At 41.7% G+C, this 25422-nt stretch overlaps 1 protein-coding gene across 2 annotated transcripts in view; it reads left to right on the forward strand.

The window, feature by feature from the left end:
* ABTB3 (ankyrin repeat and BTB domain containing 3) overlaps positions 1 to 25422 on the forward strand; it is an 849439-nt gene that overhangs the window by 654747 nt on the left and 169270 nt on the right. For both annotated transcript variants that reach the window (XM_069628275.1, XM_069628276.1), the window contains exon 5: positions 15636 to 15801. In XM_069628275.1, coding sequence (XP_069484376.1) covers positions 15636 to 15801 — 166 coding nt within the window. The remainder of the gene's footprint in view (positions 1 to 15635; positions 15802 to 25422) is intronic.

Genomic DNA, 25422 nt, shown 5'->3' on the forward strand with positions numbered 1-25422 from the left:
GACCTTCTATCTTCAGTCCACCCTAAGAACCGGGCCCAGGGCCAAGGGGGTGGAGCGGCTGGCATTATCAAGAACTGTCATAAGTTCTTTGAAAAACCTAGCTTCTGTAAAAATTGTGAGGTGCTACACTTAATATTGACCCCCAACCGTGTGCAGCTGTTTTAATCTCATCATGGTCTACCGCCCACCAGGGTAAATGACTAATTGTATTGAGGACTTAACTCAGCTGCCTAATACTACTAATGGTCCAAATTCCACCACTTTATAGCAGGAGACTTCAATAGATGGCTCCACGACCCAAGAGATAAAAAAGCAGCTCCTCTAGAAGAAGCTCTTCTGGAAATTAATTTTGAAGTAGAGAAGAATGAACCTACAGCTATATCCGGCAGCATCTTGGACTGGGTAATGTCCAGAAATCTGAACGTAAAAATAAATGACACTACTCCATGTATATAGTCAGTCCATTCTGTAATAGATTTCACCATTCGACTCAAAAGTATTACAAAAAAAACCAAACCCTGTCAAAGTGCTATATAACCGTAATTTTAAAAACATCAAACCTTTGCATTCAGTGAGCTGTCTCCAAGTCATTGGGCCCCATTACGAGGTATGCGGTAAAGGGATAAGGGGGCCGGTAGGGATGCCGGCCCCGTTATTCCTCTGCCGCCCATTACAAGTTCTCCTCGCGGGACCCGCTAAGGACGCCTGGTTGTACCAGGCGTCCTTAGCGGGTCCCGCAAAAAGACCAGGATGATAACAACCGGCCCATCATTAACGGGCTCGTTGTTAGCATCATCCCCATTTCCATTGAGCCCTATGGGGGCTCAAATGGGAATGGGGATGTACAGGGTCTGGGTTCCCTGAATGGGGAAATACCGGGCCCTCCAAGGTCGGAATGCCCCGGTAAATCCCCATTCAGGGAACCTGGACCCGGTACCCAGCATGGTTACCTCCATCCTCGTAATGAGGCCCATTATGTGGACTACAGCGGACATGGACTCTCCTGAAATTCTTGTTGAGACTTTCAACTATGTCATGTCTAAAATGCTGGATAAGATCACATTCCTCAAGAAGAAACTGGTGAGGGAAAATTCCAATCACAAGAAATGGTAAACTCCGGAACGTTCTATTTTAAAAAAAACAGAAAATGAGCATGGAACAAGCTTGATTAAAACTCCCTACTGCATCCAATAAGGTTAAATGGAAAATCCTCAAATGAGAGTATAAAATCCAAATCATCAGTGCCAAGAAAACTTTCTTCAATAAAGAAATACTTGGGACAAACAATAACTCCAAATAACTTTTTGAAATCCTGAAAATCCTTGAAAACCTAAAAGCATTAATTCGCCCATCTGTCCTTCAGACAAGGACTGAGCTGAGGTTCAGCAAGCCTTTATGAACAAACTTAAGGCCGCCCATGAGAAAATTGAACATGAATTAGCTATTAGCTCAGGTCCTCAATGGATACTACCATCCTTGGACACAGATAGAGATGGACTACCAACATTTTCTTTCAGGCATATCATGAATTTTGAGATGGAAATATATCTGCGTTCCATGTACCCTACCTCTTGCCGAGAGGATATTATCCCTGCAAAATTATTTTTGGACAACAGAAGTACTCTTGCACAATTTATTTCTGGATTGATGAATGCCTCCTTTAGCCATTGCTCAGATCCTGAAGCCATTAATGTAGTTACTATCACCCCTTTGGTGAAGAAAGCTGGCTTGGATCCTAAGGATGCAAAAAACCTCAGGCTTATCAACAATTCCAACTTTTTATTAAAAATGTCGGTCAAGGTCGCCACTAATCAACTACAGGCTCACCTTGAATCTTCCGCTGTTTTTCATTACAAACAATCTGGTTTTAAATCTGATCATAGCACAGAGACCGCTCTGATAGATCTACAAACTAACATGCTTGAGATAGTGGACCAGGGGAAAATAGGTCTCCTGTTCCTCCTTGATCTATCTGTAGCTTTTGATCTGCTGGATTACTACCGCTTGATCTCCACTCTATCTGATCTGGGAACTGCGACCCCAGTCTACCCATTGTATCAAATCTTTTCTCTCTGATAGATAATCTTTGGTATGTTTGGAATAATGCCTCCTCCAAACTAGCTCTTATTGCCTGCAGTGTTCCACAGGGGGCCTGCATCTTGCCCACGCTTTTCAACCTATATGTCAGACCCCTCTGCATCCTACCCAAGACCCTAGGGATCTCTTCCACAAACTATACAGATGACACCTAACTGATCCTGGAAATCACTGGGGATTCTAAAAATTATTCATTAAATCTGAATACCATCTATAGGCTCATAGAGCATTGGATGTCAGAGAATCGGCTTTGGATGAATGGAGCAAAAACCAAACTCTTGCTTTTTTGCAGCTCCCTGGCTAGATCTAAACTAGGGAAACACAGTTTCCTTGTTTCAGAATAAAGAACTGCTCATTCCAGTAGTTGGTAAAGTAAAGACCTTAGGGGTATTCTTTGATTCCTCCCTTAGTGCGGATAGTCAACCAACTATGTATCTAACAATTGCAATCACTATCTAAAACTTCTGAGGAACATTAATCCTTTTATTTCTGAAACTACTTGTGCTTCAATTGCTCAAGCTATTGGTCTCTTGCGCCTCGACTACTGCAGCACTTTACTGGTTGGGGCTAGTAAAAAACACATGAAACAACTGCCGATATTTCACAATGTCGCTGTGCACATGTTTAGAGGTATACCTAGACGCGAGCACATCTCATCTGGTAGACAACCACTACACTGGCTTCACATCTTGGCCCGGATACATTTCAAGACAGCTTCCTTGGTACACAAATGCCTGTATGGTAAGGCACTGGCGTACCTTAGAACGCGTATCTCATTGTATGAACCTACTCGCGCCCTCTGTTCTGCCAATCTTGCACTAATTAAGACTACTAAGTACAAAAGGACCAGGGGTCTCGGCAGCTTCTTTCTGGTACTGGCTGCACAGGTTTGGAACTCACTGCTAAGCATCCTATGCCGGGAGAAAAATGCCAACCCTTTCACCTACAATTAAAAAACAAGTTGTTCAACTAGCTGAAAACCTGTCCTTGTTTAGGATTCTGGTTCCCTGTCACAGTCCTTGAGGTCTTTTTCTACCTAGGCCTCTGCTGAATTTGTCAGTCATATATGTATGTATCCTTATGTTTTTGTGTGCCCAGATGCCTGCGGGTCAACGGCATGTTAAAAGCAAATAAATAAATAAATAAACCTAGCAAGGACCCCATTGAAGGTGATGCCATGCGGACAATCATTTATTAATATAGAAAATGACAATGCAGCAAGGATGGAATCTTAGCTTGAAACAGTGGGCCTTCCATGACCCACAAAATCCAGGCACAGGATGATGGACAGAAGAAATCAATGGAAAATTGACATTCTGGGAACGCACCAGGAGAAAGAAGAGGTTATTCTAGATCTAGACAGTCACTATGTACTTGGAGCATAAAAGCGATGCAAAGCGATGGGAGATCTGAACGGGGACGCCATCTCACCAGTAAGATCCTAATTCTACTCATATACTCATTCATTGTAGCCATTTTAACCAGTGCCACAAGGGGACAAGAACGGTTTTCTAGAAGTGCTTATCTGCGATGTTTGCCACAAGGGAGTTAATGATAGCTATAAGCCCTCACTGTTGAGAAGGAAGGGTGGACAACTTTTGAATCCTTCCGTGCAGATTTTCCCCCCTACAACATTTAGCACCAAGCTGGTGGGTGCTCACTCAATGAGGACTGTCTTGCGCTATGAGTACATTGTTATTGTTTTGGGCATTGTGTTTGTACTTTCTCATCCAATTCATATGTGACCGAATTCAGGAATGTTTATAATGTCAACATTCATCCTTGTATTTTGGGATCTTATATAAAGCATACATCGTTTTGTGACTTGATGTTTTATTTGTTTACTGGTGCTGATCGGTGTGAAGGGCCAGGATCCATAAGCCAGATGTTTATCCTCTAATAAAGTCACTGCATATGCTTAATGAAGCGTACACTTGGAAAGCCCTTAATAAAAAGGATCTCTATGATAGCTGATTCCCTACCTCTACAGTGTGACATTTCTGTTCCAAAACATTTGTAAAATAGTGGGGTCCTCTTGCACACATAGAGAGAGCTCACACCAGGAGGACTGCCCTCTGATCTCATCTCTACAATGACATGCTAATAAAAGGACAACCAATGACAGTGGCATCTTTAAATAGGCTTCGACCTCCGCCTGTGCACCCCAGGGGTTTCCTTAAATCAGCTTCTGGATGCCATTTTGAGGGTCTTCCCCAAACCCTGGTCTGCAAAGAAAGCTGATCTCCTTAGCGAATAAATTAAATAATAGCCTAAGGATAGTAGTCCCCTAGCGCATAAGGTCCCCCTCCTCATCTGCGCCCTACCAAGTGCTTCTACTTAAGAGGTTGCATAGAGGCAGGACATATTTTTAATTAAATAATAAATATGGTCGAATTCAGAAGCTGTTGCCTCCTTGTCAAATCACAGGGCAGTGATCTCATCCGGCATTGCACGTATTTCTGAAAGAAGCATATCCTGGCCCATTCATGAAGGATATCACTTATTTTCATGCCACCAGGATGCTTTTTTCCTGGGTCTTTGAATCATAGAAAACAACATGCACAAACAAACAGTAATGCAATGGAAAGATCCACTTTTCAAAAAATGTTTTGTCTTGTTATGTTTTCTGACGTCTGAACTCTCCCAAGTCAGTAATGACAAAATCATTCTCTTGTGAATGTTTAGATACATTTCTAGCCAGAAATTGCATTCAGCAGGGCTGCAGTTTAGGCACTTTCTTAGACCATGAGCCATGGAGAGGATGTTTATGGGGTGCGGTGTGTTACTATAGATTGCTAGAACATTCCGTACTAGTCTTTAGGTGAACCAAGAAAGTAGCACTGCTTTGATCATAAGAGTATGTAACCAGCTAAGGAATCTAGAATGATTTGTACATTGTAACCCAGCTTGAATCCAAGTGCCTGTAGAATTTAACCACTGATTCAACCGAGGCGATTTGGAGTGTAGTCAATGTGTCTAGTCTAGGTAACTGTTAGAATTAGCCAATCCTTTGAACCTTGCTGCAATCCATGCATATGGAACTCTAGCCAAAGACACGGCCACTGACTTGCACGCATCTGCCATAATACATCACCCGAAGACTCATCGCCCAACACCTCTGGCATAAGAGTGCAGCTTCTGTTCACAAAATAAATTCAATAGGCAGCTGCACACACTATGACAATCCTGCTCCCGCATACCCTCTCTGGACTACTTCTCAACACCCATCCACATGCCAGCCCGACGTGGGTGGCTAGCACAGACTTGGCCACCCCTTCATATTTTGTTATTGGCCAATATGCAAACACGCATACTAGCACCTGCTTGAACCTCCCATACCTGGACTCCGGTGTCAGGTAATTTCCTATGTCTGCCCGTGTCAGCCATGCTTAAAACGGCATGTGGTATGAGCTGCAGACTCAGCCTTGTTGCTAAACGCACATTGCGAGGCAAACTCTTTAAAAATTTGTCAAATGCAGGGCAGGAGATTTGCTTTTGCAAAGTTGAAGTACAGTACATACAGGTTTTTTTCACTAGTCCAGGCTGAGCGCCAGCGATCATGAGTCTGGAGCACTACATGCCTTGTGTACAAACAAAGGCTGTTCACTGCTAAATAGGCTTTTTTTCTAGGACAAGAGACAATGTTCTAGCAAAATAGAAACCAAGAGGTAACAAGGCACTGCAGAAAACTAAAAATCCCTGTCCTAGATTTAAATGTCAGGAAACAATGTTCTGAGGAAAAACATTGCAGTTTGCCGGGAATTATGCTTAAGAAGCCCTCATGTGAAAGTGTTTCACTGATGGACGGCCTGCCATAATCTTGGAACTACAACCTATCTATGCCTTAAAAATACACTCAGCATGGCTGCAGTTTTGGCCTATTCATATCCACTGAACTATATCCTTTTACACAAGTGGATCACCATTTTTAAAAGAAGGTGTGACATTTCATGACGGGTAGACATTTGTTGGCAGGGTTTTATTAGCCAACGGTCCAGGTTGGTTTTCATAGGGACGTGTACTTAATGGACCACATTTTTACCCTCGTCCACCGTATTGCAAAATACATTTCAAATGCCCCATACTATTGCCTTCCGTGACTACAGCAACGTTTTTCATATAAACAGCGTAACACTGCAGGAGGCTTGAAGAACTGAAAGTAGGCCCTGCTATGCAAGCAACAGTCCTGCTGGTACGTGCAAAAGCTACACCGCCGGTCAGGGTTTTGCTGGAGGGCAGATCACGCAAGGAAATGCAGGTGAACCTTGGCATAGTGCGGTGATGTCTCCTAGCACCAGTCGTTTCAATGTTTGTTACAATGTTCTCTATGCAACACTAGAGGAAGTGACAGAGGGCGTAGCCAGGTTGAAGGACGGCAATGGTCTGAGGATACTTTATGCAGATGAAGCAGCCATTTTGTCAAGGACTCCAAACATTCTACAGAAACTGCGACAATCAATTGAAGGATGCTTTAGAGAAAACCAGCTCAGTATCAATGAAAGTAATGGAGGTTATGATCATCACAACAGCATTTTCATACCTAGGGGGGTGCAAATGCATGAGAACTGATTCTGGCATCTTGTCTTGAAGCAAATGTTTGCAGAGAAGTTACAGCAAGATATGCAATCAAAAAGTTGGTTAGAACACTCTCCTAGATTCTTAAACACAGCTACCAGTTGTTGAATTAGGAGGTTTAATTACATGTTGTGCTAAATTGTAGCAGGTGGCCACATTGAGACGTTTGGGAGCTCTCTGTGGAGCCTTCTGCAGCAAGCCCCAAAAGCAAGGAGCAAAAGGGGTGCCGAATTCCACACTTTCATCAATGATAGCGCAATGACATTTGCATTGTATAATATTGTAAAAAGACATGCAAGCCTTAAGGAAAACCTGGTGGACGATTGCTGGAAGGCGGCGCTCAACAAGAGGCACTCAGAAGTTAGAAAACATGTGAGCAAAGTATTGGACATAAGGAATCGAATAGAGAGCAAACGCACATGGCAGAGCTCAGGATGTCGCCATGTAAAGAGGTATTCGAAGTAGGCAGAGCTCAGGATGTCGCCATGTAAAGAGGTATTCGAGGTAGGCATCTGTTCCGAGCCGTATATGGAGAAACTCGAGTCAGTGGAGGAAAGACACATTTTTCTTAGCGGCAGAGCCCACAGTTTGGCAGCGGGGGAAGATACAACCAAATCAATAACAGTATTTGCAGCTACATTTCAACACTATTAGTGCTATGCAGTTGGGCACGCCCCCTGGTCTGGCCTTTTGGGGAGGGCCTGAGGGGCTCCACCTGGACCTGTGCACTCAAGTATGGTGCCGTGCAATGGCCTTCAGGTCCCTTGGGAACAGGGTGGCACTCAACGAAATAATGTCAAATAAGAATGTCAATCTGCTATATAGTTCTGTAGTAGGTTAGTGTGTTATCAGACCTCAGACAAGCAGGGAACAAGAAACCCTTGTATACCAAGGGAGGAGTCGTTATTGTGGGGTAAAGACAAACACAAATGTTTTGGCCTGAGCAAAACCAAGGGCCATAAGTTCAGAAAGGGTCATTATCCAAAGCGTCAATGACGCCTCTCGAGGTCTATAGGTTTATTAGCACATGGTGTTAATAACATAAAAGGCAATATTAAAAGCATGAATAGACTTATCATGTAAATTAAATGTGGTTCAGTTTGTCGTATTGAAATAACAAGTTTGTTGTTGTGCGATACACATTTTAATTATACAGTAGGCTGAACTGGAATGCTTTTAATATGTTTATGCATCAGGTGTAATGTAAATGTGAACAGTTTCATTAAAGCGTTTTCCCAGGTATTAGCTTTCAATGTAGTGTTAAACCGGATGTTGCCAGTCATGTTGAAAGTGCATTGGAAAGAGATTCACTAATAAAGGTAGGGTTTTGTTGAAAACAATCTTTCTGGCGATTTTCTTACTGTTTCTTGAATGCAAAGAAGTCTGTTGTTTTCCTTTATGCTTCTGAAGATAGAATATTTTGTATGCAGTCAATACCAGTAAGTATTGACTGCATTTCGAAGATATTGATTGGCTCATAGGAAGTCAATAATAACCTCCATGTGCAAACATATAATACTTTTAAGGATTCTGATAGTCTCATTTTGGGACACATAAAGAGTCCACCAGTGATATAGTTGGGCATTTGCTTTCATCCCAGTTGCTTTGATCTTTTTTAGTCTCTAGGTTATGCATCTGTCTGCCATATTTTTCTGCCCATACAAACAGACATTTATCTTTGTCCAAAATCTTGTGGTCTTTCCAGGTGTTTGCAGGTGGTTTTTGAAATATAATTCCCCACATTGGTGTTTTTTTTTGCAGTTCCTGCTCCAATGTAATTTCACTTATTTCTTAAGGATTCTATCACAAAAGTTTGAACGTTGATACCTTTTGTTAAACTGGCTGTAAATGTTATGAAGAGGTAGGGCAATACTTGTGTTTTTTAAAGTTACATAGTTCATCTTTACCAGATGATTAAAAGCATCTGATGAACATGATCGATGTGTCTTCGAAAGTTCATTTATTCTTCCATCTCAGCATATTTTTATATAGTCTAATAACCTTTGTGATTTTTTTTAAACTGGACTAAAGTGACAACCAAGCATTTTTGCACTTTATAATCCTTGCAAAGGAATTCCGCCCTTTCAACCAGAACCGTACTGCACATGAAAATGATGTTATTTCTCTTAATATATGCCTCAGTGAGGATGCTAGTCTGACCATCATATTTTTAAAAGAAAACCTTTCTCCCTTTCTGAAATGTGTCTCTTCAAACAGTACATTTCATTGAGGTTTTATGCAGGGATGCTATGAACTATAAACAGTATATGTCATAAGGGGTTATTCATTACTTCTGTGTCAGGGACTGGTATTGGAATAGAATACGGTGTCATAAAGTTAGCTTGTTTCCAATGTTATAAACACCAAAGAACGAGGTAAAAACATGTATATTCGCAGAGCCTGAGACCTCTGTTATTTCCTGCACTTTTCTGCTTCAGCAAGCAGGCTCATGACATCATGGAACTCCCATCTGCTGGCTGGATGAGTGTTCCATGGAAGCAGTTAAGAGAGAGGCCTGACAAGGGAATGGTTGGATGATTGGTGGCTGCTGATACAAACATGTTAAAATGACTACATATATGTTTGCTGTGAGAAATACACAGCCTTACACTGAAGTTACCATCTACAAGTCATCAATGCATGCCTCATTGAATACAACATCTTCTCATATGTTAGCTGCTAATAATGGATCCGATAACTTTTAACATTTTACATTACATATTTAGCTGTCTCGCTATAAACTGGAATCCACCATCTTGTAATCTGTGTAATCCTATGTCTTCTTTCAATATAACAGTGCATGTATTGTATACATCTTTAGCAAAACTATTGATGTTACGTAACTTAAAAGGCTATTTCTCTATTAGTCACACACAATGGCTTAAAATCTCACATAAAGACTGTACTACATTGATGTTGATACTTGTTATTTACACTTCATTATCCACATGATGAGGTCATTTCTTTGGCATATATCAGTTATGCCTCATCTTGGTTGTCTAATGAAGGTCACTGGTGTTAGCCACCTGGTAATATAAAATGAATCCCTGAAGTAGTCCCATAGTCTTTTGTACACAATTATTATGACAGTAGTGTCAACATGTATTACAATGGTATTCAAGCATGATTTGCCTTCTTCAGGACATTGCAACAGGCATATGTTATTTATTTTTCACTGCAAAGTATTCACTTTTCTCTCTCATCTTATCAATGTAGTGTTGTATCAAATCACAGCTTGGATGCAACAGAGAATTCTGTCATATCATTGGAGAAAAGTGTTTTGGCAAGTGTCAAATTAAGCAAGAGTTTTGCATCAAAATAGAAAGTGATTTAGCTCTGCAATGACATGCATGACACCACCAGTTTTGGATGCTCAGGAACGCAAAACAAGGGATCAATTTAGGTAGAAATAGAATTCATCCTTGCCATACAAAATCCAAGAAAAACACTTAAGATGTACACATTAAAAACAATATCGGATAGATGTGTCTAAGGTCATGTAGTTCCACTTCCTGTATTGTTGTGACAGGGTACTTCTTTTGTTATTACCAGAGTCCTGTAAACCTTGACTACTATTTTGCGTTTGATGAAATTAGGCCAGTGCATTTATTGAAGAAACAATTTTCACATCTGTTATTGGTTACACAGTACTGGTATTTAAGAATAAATATTGTGAGGAGGCTGAGGGTGTCCTCACTTCTTTTCCCCCTGGATCCACCTCTCAGGTGGCCAGGGAAATGCCATTGCTTTTGTATCCCGGCCCTGTGGGTGGATATTCGAGGGAAGATCACATGGTTGGAGGTAACTAGGCGTGTTGGGAGAGGACATCCTTGGGTGAGTCATGGTTTCACCCCCTTTTCAAATTGAATCATCTATCCCTCAAGCCTTTGTAGGTTACTGTCAACCATTCCCCTTTTTCCTCCCTTCAAACTGTCCCTCAGAAACATTACTTTAACACTGGGATGAGGAAGAGACCAACTAGGAAGTAATACTCTCATTTGAAGGAGACAAACAGATACCAGCCCCCTTGTATTAATAAAGACACATGTCAGCCTCATCTCTGTACCGGAACGATGTGGAGGACAACATGAACAAGACAGAAATACTGTTCTGATAGTGAGTGGTCTAGTCTTCTTGGAATCATTATGGTAGTGGGCACTTTAAAACCCGACCTCCATTTGGGAATGGAGTAATCTGTGGACGCAGTGTGAGCCGAGGAAGGCGAGGCAGCAGCTGGGGAAGCAACTCCCGAGAAGTGGCGTGGTAAGTGGAGTGCTCCAGACCCGATGATCAATGCAGAGTTTGTGCACCAGGAAGCAACGCTAAGGAAAGTGGGAAGCCAGTAGCAGATTGTGTGTGGAAGACTGGCGTGACCAAGCCAACTGTCACAGAAGTCCTGTTATGCAGGAAGAGAATTGCTGGGGAGCAACGCTATGCAGAACTGGGAGAGGAGTGAGTTTCCGCTTGAGCAGGCGAGAACCTGGAGTGGCAGAGAACTCATAACGCCAAAAGCTCTGACCGGTGAGTGAAAGGGAAGCACCGGGGTGGCAGGCAAATGCGTATTGAACATTGTTGTTTTGGATACCAAACAAACTGAAAGGTATTCTAAGTACTTTTAAATGCTGAAGAAGTATTTTTTGAATACCGGACAAACTAAAAGTCATTACATTTTAGGCTTTTGATTACCCAAGTCTTTGCCACAGTTTGTCTGTGATGCAAGTAAGGCCTGCCCTCTCCCGATGCCAGTGCTGTCTGGGAGAACACAGACTACCTGGCAAATGGAAGGAAAAACCCCAGTAGGAGTAAAAAAACCTTGGTGTAGCTGAAGTTCTGGAGATGATAGATGAAATGTAGGAAGGACTTCAACTGGATGCAGGACCAAATGCTGCCTATGATGGAAGCCACGAATTACAGGTGAAGAGAAGATTGCAGGCAAACGCAGACAAGGGTGTCCACGAACTACAGTAAGACAGGAACTCACCATAGCTCAGAGCATGGGGAACTGAGGAGCGCAGAGCGTGAAGGACACTAAGCAGCCAGGGACGAGGAAGGGAAAGGATAGAGCAGCAAGGGGCAGTGTACAAACAGAGAGAAGCACGAGGGCAGCGTTAGCACTGGGAAGCTGCAATGCACAGCGTTGTGTTTGGTTGACTGTTTTATGTGCCGTCGAGTGGTGGCATCTCCCCGACAGCTCTGAATACAATTGGAGGCAATGCCATGTTGTGGTTGGCAGATCGGTCCCAGTCCTTGGTTGGCATCCTATAGGGGAGCCATGTTGTGACTGCCATGTCTGCCGGTTGGCATACCGCGCAACGGCCACGTGTGATTGTTTCAATGCAATTGATGGGTGGCAGATTGCACGCCACCTGTCAAGCAAGGACCACGGACGGAACTGTGTTCTAACATTACAAGTAATTTGAATGCTGAAACAAGTGCTTGTGAATACTGAGTAAACTGGAAATCATTTCAAGTACTTTTGTATGCCAAACAGAGTAAAGGCAAGTGTTCAGCACTCATGAATGGAGATAAAGAATGGTGGTGCATGTGGCAGGTACCACAAAAGGTATATGATGAAACACAAGAATTGACAAAGTCAAAACATACCAAGAAGTGTATAATTTAAGAAGCCAAGTATCGATCAAAGCTACAAGAGTCCAAATGGCTACAGGTTAAATGGGAAACCTGTCTTTGCAAGAGTCAAAAAAATCCAGAAAAGCGTAACAAAGTGCATTGGAGCCAACCAAGCCATGGTACAATGTCAAAAGAGTGTGACAATTGTTGCCTCCCTCAACACCAATTTCACTACCACCATCAAATTAATTTCGTGACTTTGAGTGTGAGTATAATAAATGCCAACAAATACAATTCTGCAACACACCGTAGCCTGCCTGCACAAATGATGGGACACTTGCACAGGACAAAAATTGGATCTCTTTCTATCACTAATTCAGAACGTATATTTCTGTTTACTTTTCTCTATTTGCAAAATGCTGTTCTCACTGAACACAGCTGTCACCACAGTAAACCCAGACTAATCCCAAAGACCAGAATACATGGCTGTCCCTTTGAGTCATTGCTCCCCTCCTGCCTTCTCTATCTTTGGATCGACCAGGTTTAGCAGTGTGGAAACCATTTAAATGGCCCAACAAAAATTTGGTCGGTATTCCATGGCGATAACAGGTTATACAAACAAATGGTGGTTGTTAGCAAGATTTTCAAATTCAATAGATGCACTTACTAATGTGAAATGAAAAGTTCACTCAAAGCAAACACATAAACATTTTGAGGGAAGCGTGTCTCACTTAGTCTCTCAATTTCTTCTTTTTTTCTTCTGCCATTTTGAAACTAAAATATTTTCAGGTAAACTTTACGTAATTTCAAAGCCAATTCTGAGCAAACTACTAAAATATACCAAGCAGAATCTGCAAGAGCCGATCTTGAAGTGTTAAAAGGTGTCTAGAGATAATCATTCATAACTCAATTATAGGACACATATTTTTAATTAATTAATTTAGTTTAAAATAATGTATGCTTTTATAATCCTCATACAAGCCTGCGTCTCTGCGGCATCTAACAATTCGGCCAAACTCTTCAAATTCTACAAGGAGCTGGCCAACCCTGCTGCAGTCTCCACCCCTCCTCTCGCCTCCCAGGCTCATTGCAATGCCCTTGCCTCTCACTTTATCTCCAAAACCCAAGATATCCTGTCCACCCTCTCCTCTGCCCCCCCTCCTCCTCCCTCTCGTTCTCCAGCTACACCATCCCCCTTTCTCCTCCTTTCCCCCTTTTCCCCTGATGAGGTAGCCAAACAAGTCAGATCTATGAAAACCTCATCAAAATAGGTCCATCCCTGTTCCTCTAAAACCATTAAAGACCACATTGACATCCTTGCTCCGGGACTTGCTGATTTCTGCGACCTCGCCTTTCCCTCTGGCTCTTTCCCCTCCCCTCTTAAACACTCCCTTGTGCATCCTCTCCTCAAGAAATCCACTGCTGATCCATCATGTCTGGCAAACTACCGCCCAATTTTCCTTACTCCCTTTTTGGGTATGCTCCTGGAAAAGTTGGCCATCTCTCAGCTAAATCTTCATTCCGACTCTGTTGGCTCCATCCATGACCACCAATCTGGCTTCAGAGCTGCCAGTACCATGGAAACTTCTCTCCTGGACATCCTTGAAGACCTGCTCTCCAACCTCGATTCTAACATCCCCTCTGTCCTCATCCTACTTAATCTCTCCTCTGTGTTCGACATAGTCAACCATACCACCCTGCTCAATCGTCTCTGTGATAACTTGGGTATCACTGATCAGGCTACGGCCTGGCTGGCCTCTTTTCTCTCTTATCAACCCTCCCAGGTACAACTTGGGTCCTTTCTATCTTCTATTTCCCACTCCACATGTGGTGTCCCCAAGGGATCTAACCTCTCACCCTGGTTTTTCAACCAATACCTGGTAACTCTTGCCTACAGCATCTCCATATTCTGCTCAACTTTCCAGTGCTATGCTGATGACACTCAACTCATTTTCAGGCTTCCTACAGCCTCCTCCTCTCCTTCCCTTATCTCTGATTGTCTAATCGCCATTCAAAATTGGTGTGCCACCACTGATCTATGTCTAAATGCCAACAAGACCGAGATCCTCCTTAATGGTACACCATCTCCATCCTTTCCTCTCACTCTCTGGCCAGCCTCCCTTGGCTCTCCTTCTAGCCCCACCTTCGCGACTAAGAACCCCTGGGTTATCTTTGACTCTACACTTCCCTTCTCCGGACACATCTCTGATATCTCCAAAAAGTTAAACATTTTATTGCACCTCATTAGAGATACTTTGTCTTTCCTCTCCTTCCCTCAAAAGCTCACTGTCTCCCACGCACTGGTTCTCTCCAGTCTGGATTACTGTAACAGCCTCTTTCTGAATCTACCTGCCTCCACTCTCTGCCCTTTACAACTAATCCAGAACAGCACTTGCGAATTGCCCTTGGCCTCAAGCCCTGGGATCGTATCTCTCCAGCCCTGAGATCCCTTCATTGGCTCCTAGGGGATGCAAGGATTAAATTTAAAACCCTCTGCATCGTCCACAAGGCTTTCTGGGGCGTGGGTTTAAAATATCTTCAACTATCACCCCGTAAATACTTCCCTTTCGCACTCTTCACTCCTCTACTTCTAGCCCCCTCAGGGTTAGTCGTTTTGCAAGGAAACAAGCTGGGGGTAGATCTCTATCTTCGGCTGGTACCTCCCTTTGGAAAAGCCTCCCGGCCATCTTGAAACTTGAGGAAAAGCATCTCCGGTTTCGAAAGCATCTCAAGACCTTCCTTTTTGCCTCTGCCTTTGCCCCCCTTCTCCCCTGTTGATCTGTTTCTTCTCTTGGCATCGTGCACCTGGCCACCCTCTGTCACTCGGACCCAGGTATCTGATCACCCTGCCATCCTCCTGCTCTGCCTCCAGGCCACCGTCTGCACTAGGGTTCTGTATCTGTACCCATGCAATCCCCCTCCCACTTTTCTTCTGCACTTATCAGATATACCTTATCTGACTAACTTTCACCTGCCACTTGCTGGCTGCACTACCATGGTTTATCGCCCTTATTTATTTATTTTATTTAATATTTAATCAGTTTTCTCTCCTCTGCTCCACCCTTTCCACTCCCCCCCTTCCATGCACTTTCCCCCTTTTCCATGCACTTGCGCTTTCTTAAATGTCCCTCGGCCTAGTAAGATTGCTGTGTCTTTTTTTATTCTCCCTTGTTCCCCTCCCATTTTGCCTGGTCGCGCTCAGAAATACCTGTGTACGAGCGCAATATAAATAAAATATAATTTAATTTAATTTCATAAAAAATTATTCTGTTTTGTGCCTTTATACAAGAAATACAATTGCCACGTACAAGTTTATCAAAACAATCAATGAATTCAACATTTTTATAATCCCACCTCACAGTACCGTTTCTGCCTGTTTTTGCCTTTTTTAGAACTGATGACTGCTTCTGTGCTTCCCGTAAATTGGATGCTGTGGCAACCGAAGCCAAGTTCAAACAGGATCTTGGATTCCGGATGTTAAACTGTGGAAGAACAGATCTAGTTAAACAGGCTGTTGCTTTGCTTGGGCCAGAGGGAATTAACAGCATGAGTGAACAGGTAAAACATGCGTTTCATCTTTTCTTTATTATCTATAGTGTTTTGTATTCTCTGGATATGTGCCAATTCCTTTTGTCCCAATTCAGGTGCAATCACATTTTGTCTGTAAGTTTGGTTGAATACTAGACTACCCTTGGCATACCATACAGAACCTGCAGCAGACTTCAGTGTAGGCACCCTATCCTTGGCTAAGGGAAACACCCGACCAATCAAAGAACACGTATCTGGGAGCTCATCCGTAAACTGAAGATGAAATAACTCATTGGCTGATGATACCACCGTGGTGCCCACATAACTCAAAATCCAGGCTTCCACCCTGTTGGCATACACAAGGGAGTTAGGAACGTTAAAGTGGCCTCAATGTGACAGCTAAGAAATCTGGCAGACTGCAGGCTGGTGTCTGGATGAAAGGTATCTTAGATGATTTTGACATTATGTCATGACTAACCGGTGTAAGGTGCTACAAGCTTGTTGCTGCAGCCGGGTTTTGTGAGGTAGGCTGTGGGTTACGTAGGGTATACAGTGATCCATGAAGTGCAGACCCTGACTTATTGAAGGGACTACTTCTCTGTGAAGCTAGATCTTCAGAGAATAGGGGTATTGTGGTATTAATTTACCTTTCACATTTACTGCCAATACATTCTTGAAATATATGATGCTTTACATTGCAAAATGTATACATGCACTTGGTTCCTTGAGCCATCCCCCAATGAATATGTACAAATTGAACTGTATGCTCTTGCCACCCTTGCCTTTATGAAAGCCGCCTATTTTTGTTGGGAAATGCACTGCTATTAAAACACTATAGTTCCTAATTGGGAGGTATAGTTAAGCAATCTTGTCCCTGAAATGATCCGAGTTTCACATAACCATCAGGATTACACTGTCAAGTGCACATATTCCAGGACAGGTCCTCACTGTTCTTAGTTAAGGTAGGACCAATAGTCCTATTTGTTAGCTTTCTATTATTACTTTCCATAGACCACACTATGTTGACATCTTGGCTAATACATTATTACTTTCCATAGACCACACTATGTTGACATCTTGGCTAATACATTATTACTTTCCATAGACCACACTATGTTGACATCTTGGCTAATACATTATTACTTTCCATAGACCACACTATGTTGACATCTTGGCTAATACATTATTACTTTCCATAGACCACACTATGTTGACATCTTGGCTAATACATTATTACTTTCCATAGACCACACTATGTTGACATCTTGGCTGTTGACATCTTGGCTAATACATTATTACTTTCCATAGACCACACTATGTTGACATCTTGGCTAATACATTATTACTTTCCATAGACCACACTATGTTGACATCTTGGCTAATACATTATTACTTTCCATAGACCACACTATGTTGACATCTTGGCTAATACATTATTACTTTCCATAGACCACACTATGTTGACATCTTGGCTAATACATTATTACTTTCCATAGACCACACTATGTTGACATCTTGGCTAATACATTATTACTTTCCATAGACCACACTATGTTGACATCTTGGCTAATACATTATTACTTTCCATAGACCACACTATGTTGACATCTTGGCTAATACATTATTACTTTCCATAGACCACACTATGTTGACATCTTGGCTGTTGACATCTTGGCTAATACATTATTACTTTCCATAGACCACACTATGTTGACATCTTGGCTAATACATTATTACTTTCCATAGACCACACTATGTTGACATCTTGGCTAATACATTATTACTTTCCATAGACAACACTATGTTGACATCTTGGCTAATACATTATTACTTTCCATAGACCACACTATGTTGACATCTTGGCTAATACATTATTACTTTCCATAGACCACACTATGTTGACATCTTGGCTAATACATTATTACTTTCCATAGACCACACTATGTTGACATCTTGGCTAATACATTATTACTTTCCATAGACCACACTATGTTGACATCTTGGCTAATACATTATTACTTTCCATAGACCACACTATGTTGACATCTTGGCTAATACATTATTACTTTCCATAGACCACACTATGTTGACATCTTGGCTAATACATTATTACTTTCCATAGACCACACTATGTTGACATCTTGGCTAATACATTATTACTTTCCATAGACCACACTATGTTGATACATCCAGACAGTGGAAAGCTCTACTCTTCAAAGGGATGGATCCCCAAATGATTATAATATTTCAGCTTCTCTTTCAGAGAAATACTGCCAAGATGATCTCCGGAGTGGCAGGTGAAGTCACATATGACTTTAATGGTACAAAAGGGGTTGCACATTACTGCATACGAGCAACCACCTTCAACTTGTTTATGGAGGACCTCCATGGCCACTTGCAGGACTTTCATGCTACTGTCGCTAAAGCTAGATCCGCAGATTTGCTGATACTGTATACTTCTATTTGTAGACAACTCATGTGCAGTTCTATGTGCTGAACATCCCGTCACTTGCAGGGAGGCTTCATCCTCTTGGATAATTGCTTAACAATTTTACACTTTATTGAAACGGATGGAAAAACCAACAGAAATGGGAAACATGTTCTCTATTTGAGACCACAATTTATCTTGTTTAACACTTTATGAGTGCATAGGTGCACACTTCTCTAACTCAATTAATTAGAATGCACATATACAGGAGATCAAAATCTAATGAGGTCTCTTTTACTGAAAGAACACTTATAGGAAAGATAAGCATAGTCGCTCCCGAGGCCTATTGGGATAAATACATATTCAAAGCATTGTGTTGAGCGAGCTATAGGTGTATGAAATTAGTCTGCCTTTGTTGACATAAGGGCATGCAATTTCCAAGTACCAATTAAAACCTTCATGGTCATGTTAAGGTTGGAGTGGGAAATAGGAAGTTCCAAGTTACAGACATTCTTTAAAAAGTAATTTCTTTAATAGATTATGCACTGAAGCAAGGACAATTTATTTTGAGTGGCCTCACCATTGGCACGTGGAAAATAATGAAATATAAACATCATTATTCAGATGTTTTGACATGCTAATGCCATTACAGATAAAACTTGAATAGTATGCTATTAGTACTGTTACAAAGGAAATTAAATAATGGAGATTTAAAATCAGAACACTCATTCTAAATCACTCCAGAATATGTGTTATCTGTTGATTGACCATTAGTAGTACGGCTTGTTGAAATTCAACATTTTCTCTTTTTAAATGTTACTAATCAACATTGAAATCCTGTGAATTTATAAACTATCAACTTCAATTGAACTGAAACCATATGTTCATGTAAAACACCCACTAGTCAGCTTTCATTAGACAAGACTTTCCAGACCCATACTAACCTACCATGTAAATCAATGCATGTAAGATAAACAGAACAGTTGTGTCTATTCAAAATAATGTGTCTTGGTTTCAAACACAGACATACATGAAAATAAATGCACCATGAGCTGAAATCCAGCTAAAATACAGTATGTATATGTTTGATCCCAGTTCCAGACAACTATTGAGTTGACAAATGACAATTTTCCGGACAAGGTAAGCACATTCTAGAAAAACAGATCACAGAGGTCTATTAAAACTTGACCTTGGAAAGTATTCAGTTTTACAAAGAATGTGCACCTGTTCCATTAAAAGGATAGTTCAGTCAGAAATTGGATTGGCCCAATCGATCAGTATTTTAGAGCATACAACGATCATTCCTAAAAAGAAATTCCAATGCACCTTAACCAAGTTTTTCTCAATCTAACGCATGCGGAAACAACAGGTCGGCCACAGCCATCTTGTGCAAACCTTATCTGTTGATCCATTACCCTAAGTTCAAGTGCCTTTGCGGCACTAATTCAGATCACTCGCCCCTAACGCTGCTCATGATGAGCTCGGCCTATTTTAATGATGTAAGTGGGCAGCATAGCAAAAAGTACCCTGTCATCACCAATGTCATAACATTATCTAATGCAGAACCAGGAACATAAACACACACATCTACAACAGACGCAAAACTTTGTTTCTTTTCACAAAATTTGTAAAAACAGTTTATTTTGAAGAAAACAGCAATAGTCGGGAGTGTAACAAGTACTGTTAATTTTGACATAAAGCTGAAAAGAGGTAATTAAGTCCACCATGAAAACATGGATAATTTTTTCCAATAGAGGTTATAGCTAGCGAACATTGCCTGTTACTAATTTTTTGTTTAACTGTGAACGGTGATCTTATAATGCTGACTCCTTTCATCGATCGACTAATCCCAGTCTTTGCATTCTTCACAGAACGTTATTATCTTCCATCACCGATTTCTGTTCGACGCACATGGCATTCCATTACAGAGAAAAAATGAGTGGCTTACATTTCAAATGCAACACTTTCACAACCGCACATTTTCAGAACCTATAAGCTGCCATGTTGCTCCTTATTACTGCAACCACAACATGACAGATTGGTGCCTGTCAATTGTCCCAGATAATGGTTATTACATATGCATTGTTGTTGATTATTGCCCAATTACGGTTGAAGAACTCATTGACTGGTAAACTGTACCCATGACAGACACACATCAGTACAATATTACTATGTAAAATCAAGACTGAAAAAATATATTTCAATACCCAATTTATAATTGTATATACACATCAATTTAAGTTACAATTAAGTAGTACAATGTCTATTATTTGCGTCAACTTGAGCATTCATCCATCACAACATTAATCATGTAGCATACAGCACACTTGCCACCCTCACATGCATAAATATTATTTAAAACTTTGCTTACATTGTCTCTTGTGTTTCCATACTCCCTAAGTGATGGATGACCAACCACTTTGAAAGACAGATCACAGTAATAGAAATTCACCTTTCCTACGTTAGCTTTTAATATAGTGAATCTTATCAATTATTGTGGATCTTCGACACATGTTGTCCTTCAAATTGTTAGTGCGGTGGATTCGAGGACAAATAACAATGTGACCCTTCATCCAGCATTCACAGTGTGTCAGAGAGTTTCGTGTTTGGAACAAACGCCACAAAAATGAACAATGTTAATGGCAAGCTGTGCAGTAAAAAACAGCTAAATATTTCATATATCGCACATATGAAAATATTTACTTCCATTTGAACATCAATGCGCCTGGTCCCACAACATTTATGTTTTCCTTAAAAGATGAAACTAGGTGATGTGCAGACAGGCCCGGATTTCCCCATACTTCAATAAAGCAATCCCCCCACCCCCAAAAGCCAAATGAATAGTCTGGGGCAGTTATTTGGGCCAAAGTGGGCCACTTGTTTTCTGAAATAAACAGAATTTGAATACACATCAGAAAAACAAGCTAACAAGCTTTTGCATCTTGAGCACAATACAACGACTATGGCAATTCTGAGAATTGGTTAATATTTTCACTGTTCGGACTACGGAACCTATTTCAACAGTTCTCTATGCACCTAGCACCCAACACATGATAAGTATGTACGGCTGTTAGCTAAGTAGCTATTTGCTACCCACCATCAATGTGGATTAAAAATGTACAAACTAACTTCAGTAATCGTACCTGACATATAGAGATGATTACATCATGAAATGCAAATTCATGGATATAGAGGAATGAAAAGTGGGTTAATGTATAGAGATGGCATGGACAGACCGGGAAAGGGGGGGAAAGGGTGATTTTGCACCAAGCTGGGTGAACGGTTGCACCCAGGGCAACACGTGCAATGAGCATCACTAAAATTCCAGCATGCCTCGAATGAGTGCTGGCTTCTGTGTATATCTATTCCAGCAATCATATTGTTTTCTGCATTGAGCCTGGTTGTCCTCCACATGTGGGCCTCCACAGTAAGATGTAAATGTGCAAATGCCACAGGCGCATGGTCATAGTGCATTTCAATGTTGGCTAATGATGTGGCGCATAAACCTTTGGTCTATTGCAATCTGGAGCCACTTATCAGAATTCCTACTTTCCAGCGCCTTGTGCTCTAGCACCTTGAAGCGTCTCTTGTGCTAGATGGAATTGCCAATACAGATCTCAGTCCAAATAACTGGACAGACTCAGAAAATATGGCAAAATGCTACTTTATTCTCAATTCAAAAAAGCAGGGTGAACTAACGAACAACAAACTGATGCTCGCACACTCACACACAAACTTGCTTGTGCAGGGATATATCCCAATACACATCATCTATTATGTCATCCTACATGGCAAACTGTAAAAACTGTTGACGGGAAGGATCGGTTAGGGGAACACATTTACCTATGGATTATATATGGCTTAGTTCTTTATTAGCTGCCCCTTATCTTTAGGACACGCCTTGAGCTACCTCTAAATATGTATAATACTGAATATAGCAAAGGAAATGGCTGCAGATTAGTCTACGCAAAATTGTATAGCACGTTACCCCATAGACCCTCTGATTGGTTGGCATGCTCACTCAATCTTGAATTTTAAGCTCACTAGCATCACGTAAGCAAAATTAAACCCATGAGCTCGAGTCACATCAGATTACTCCCCACTTTTCCAATTAGTCCATCATCTTTCATCAGCCAAAACATGAGCCAAAGTTTCCCATCTGTAGTTCACCTTGTAGCCTGCTCTCTGTTCTAGGATATTCGACCGAGTGCAAGCACATCACTATCTTCATCTGAATCTTAATGAATAGCCCTTGTTTTTTACTTCTGCATCACGTGTGAGAAGACCACAAATGTGTCAATTTCGACCTCCTATTTACTGCTGTTTGATTTAATTATACTGGGAGTTCTTCCTCCACTAGGCTTCTAGTGGCTTGCTCACTCCATCTTGTATAGACATTATTCATTTGTTAATTGTCCAATACATGGCTCTTACAAATGTGTTCTTCTTTAATCTAAGAGAAAATATGTCTTAAATGCATGGCTTTATCCACCTGCCTGCCTTTGTTCCTTGCAATTATTCCTTAAAATAGCACCCTTGATCCCAGGCCAACATAGTCTCCTCTTTATTTTGCACAAAAAGCTATTTCTCCGGTGTCCTGACTCTGCAGTCCTGGTCTGTTTCTGAGGTAGCTGGATTGAGCTTTAACACAAGCCAAGGTTTATCTTCCTATCATGGCCACCTTAGCCACATAATATTTTCTTCTATAGCAAGCTTCTATTCGTCTAATCTACCTTGCGTTACTGCGATTTTCACTTATTGGTCAACAGGTTACTTTATCTTCTTTGTATATATGATTACTTTATCATTTCGTACATGTTTCTCTTGTCACTTCAGTTACATGGTCACTCTTAAGTATTTTCATATAATTTCTGTATGTCTTTGTATATCTTCTCAATGACATCACTATGCCTTTGTCAGATTTTACTCAGCATTTACATGATGTCCAATGGTGCGTGCTGACATCCTTCCACTCTTTCATTGAAAGGGTGCATTTGGTATGGTTGCCTGAGTGCATATTGTCTCTCATACACTCAAAGCAGTATAGGCATAACACATGGGGATCCACGTATAGCTCTTCTCCTGCTGTCACAGTATAGCAGCAGTGTGGGGGTGGGAGCTAGGAAAAATGTGTTCACCCGCTCCTCTACATTCTATGCAATAAATGGTCTTTCAAGGCGCCACACGACAAAGGGGTGGCGGGGCAGGGCAGGGAAGAAATAAGCCATAACGCTCCAACTAGGCCTTGTGTCATTTGGCTCATGCAAGAGCAGTAACAAGAAGGGCAAGGGGGAGGGAGTGGGTAGGGGGAGGTGTAGTTTGGGGCAGAAGGTGAAATACTAGGGTGGAAGGGAGGTGCACGTCACAAAGAAGTATACAAGTGCAGAGTGGGGGAGAAGAGGGCCAATGCAGCTAGGCAAGTGCTAAGGGAAGGCCAGGTGGGCAAGTGCCAGGGGAAGCAGGGAGTGAGGACCACATGTGAAGCGCAAGGACGGGGGTGGACCAGACTCAGTAGGGATGCACACCCGCCAGGCTTGTCAGGGAAAAGGGGCCTTGGGGGACAAGTGGAAGTTGTCGGGGGCAGGAAGGCAGGGTGATAGGGTATTTTGGGAGAGGAGGGTACCCTGTGGATCTCAGAAGAGATCAGACAGCCAGTCAATGCGACAGGGGGGGGCATTAGCGAGGGGTGAAGAAGAGAAAAGTAGGGGTCTTGAGAATCTTCCAGTGCTTAAGGAGATCAGGCAGAAGCCTGAGAGGGACAGGGAGGCCATTACAGAGGAATGCTCCTGCAGAGTTAAGAGATCTACCCCACACTCTCTGCTTGGAATAGCGTCTGATTTGCATAGAATTGCAGCTAGATGACCGAAGGTCTCTAAGAGGGAGGTATTTAGGGAGTCAGATGTAGTGCGGTCTCTGGCCCCAGAAAGCCTTGTGGATGGTGCAGAGGGTCTTGAACTTGATCCTCACAGCCACTGGGAGCCAGTGGAGATATATTGGGGAATGAGAGATGCAGTCCCTGGGCTTGAGGCCAAGGATAAGTCTCACAGTCCTATTCTAGATTTTCAGAAGGGGTGAAGGGAGTATTTAGTAAGATTAAGGAAGAGGCTGTTTCAGCAGTCCAGCCTTCAGAGGACCAGAGCTCTGGAGACATTGAGTTTCTGCATGACTGCTGCTCCAATGTTCTGCTTAGATTCTTCAGCTATTGTGGGTTCATTACAAACAGGGCTCGAAATTAGGATTGGATAAGTAGGAATTACAAGCAATGCCTGGGAATCCAGCAGTAACTGGTCACAGGAGCTACCACTAGGTAACAAGGAGATAGTTTATAGCATTACATGGGGAGCCAAAATTATCTCCTGGTAACTGTTGGTTTTAAGCTTATCAGTCCCTTCTACATTTGATTTGATTTGAAATAATACTTGAAATAATCAGACTGACATTTATTGTTGTAAAATAAATCAATTATATTGATGGGAATAAATACAAAAATCAAAGAAAAATAGAAATGTTAAGGCCTATCTAGTGACATTACTTCACAAACAGTAATACATTAAAAATACATTATTTAACAATTACATCCCAAGTGACAGATTATTTCATTTATTTTACAATAGAAACAGTTTCCAAACACTGTGTAAAAGCTTGAAACTGGCTTTTTTAAACATTGTGAAGAGATCCACACATCATTTGAATCTTGAAGTCAACCTTTCAACAAGTTCACCTCTTTTGCAATGTTCTGTGGCATAGACTGGGCTCTGGTAAGAAAATCTGGATCAATTCAATGCGTTTGTGTGGCGAGCACATTCAATGTCAGATCTTTCATGAATTCAAAATCCCTCTGCTGTAAGATTGGCTTTGCCACCCCACTGTTTGCTTCTTTTGGTTAACTCCTTTTTGTAACAAGGCATCCCAAAAATTCCTACAGTTTTTGCTTGTTCCCTTCCAACGTTCTCATTGTGTGCAAGTACAGCCAGTCATTTTCTGACCTCCATACCATCTACGCCAAAATGCAACCTTTTAGTCCTGTTCTTTAGGCACATATTATGGAATACCTCCAAATCTCCAGTGTGGCAGAACTTGGAGAGTCCCCTCATATCTACTGAAAGCCTTTTGTCATACACAATCTTCTCAAGTGCTTTGTGAGGAGGGAGCCTGGAAGCAACCATCTTTTCTTACGCTCCTGCTCCTTGCTCGATGGTCCATGTGCACATTTGTGTACATGT

This window comes from Ambystoma mexicanum, chromosome 12, assembly GCF_040938575.1.
Source record: "Ambystoma mexicanum isolate Mex_15411 chromosome 12, UKY_AmexF1_1, whole genome shotgun sequence".
Taxonomy (NCBI): Eukaryota; Metazoa; Chordata; class Amphibia; order Caudata; family Ambystomatidae; genus Ambystoma; species Ambystoma mexicanum.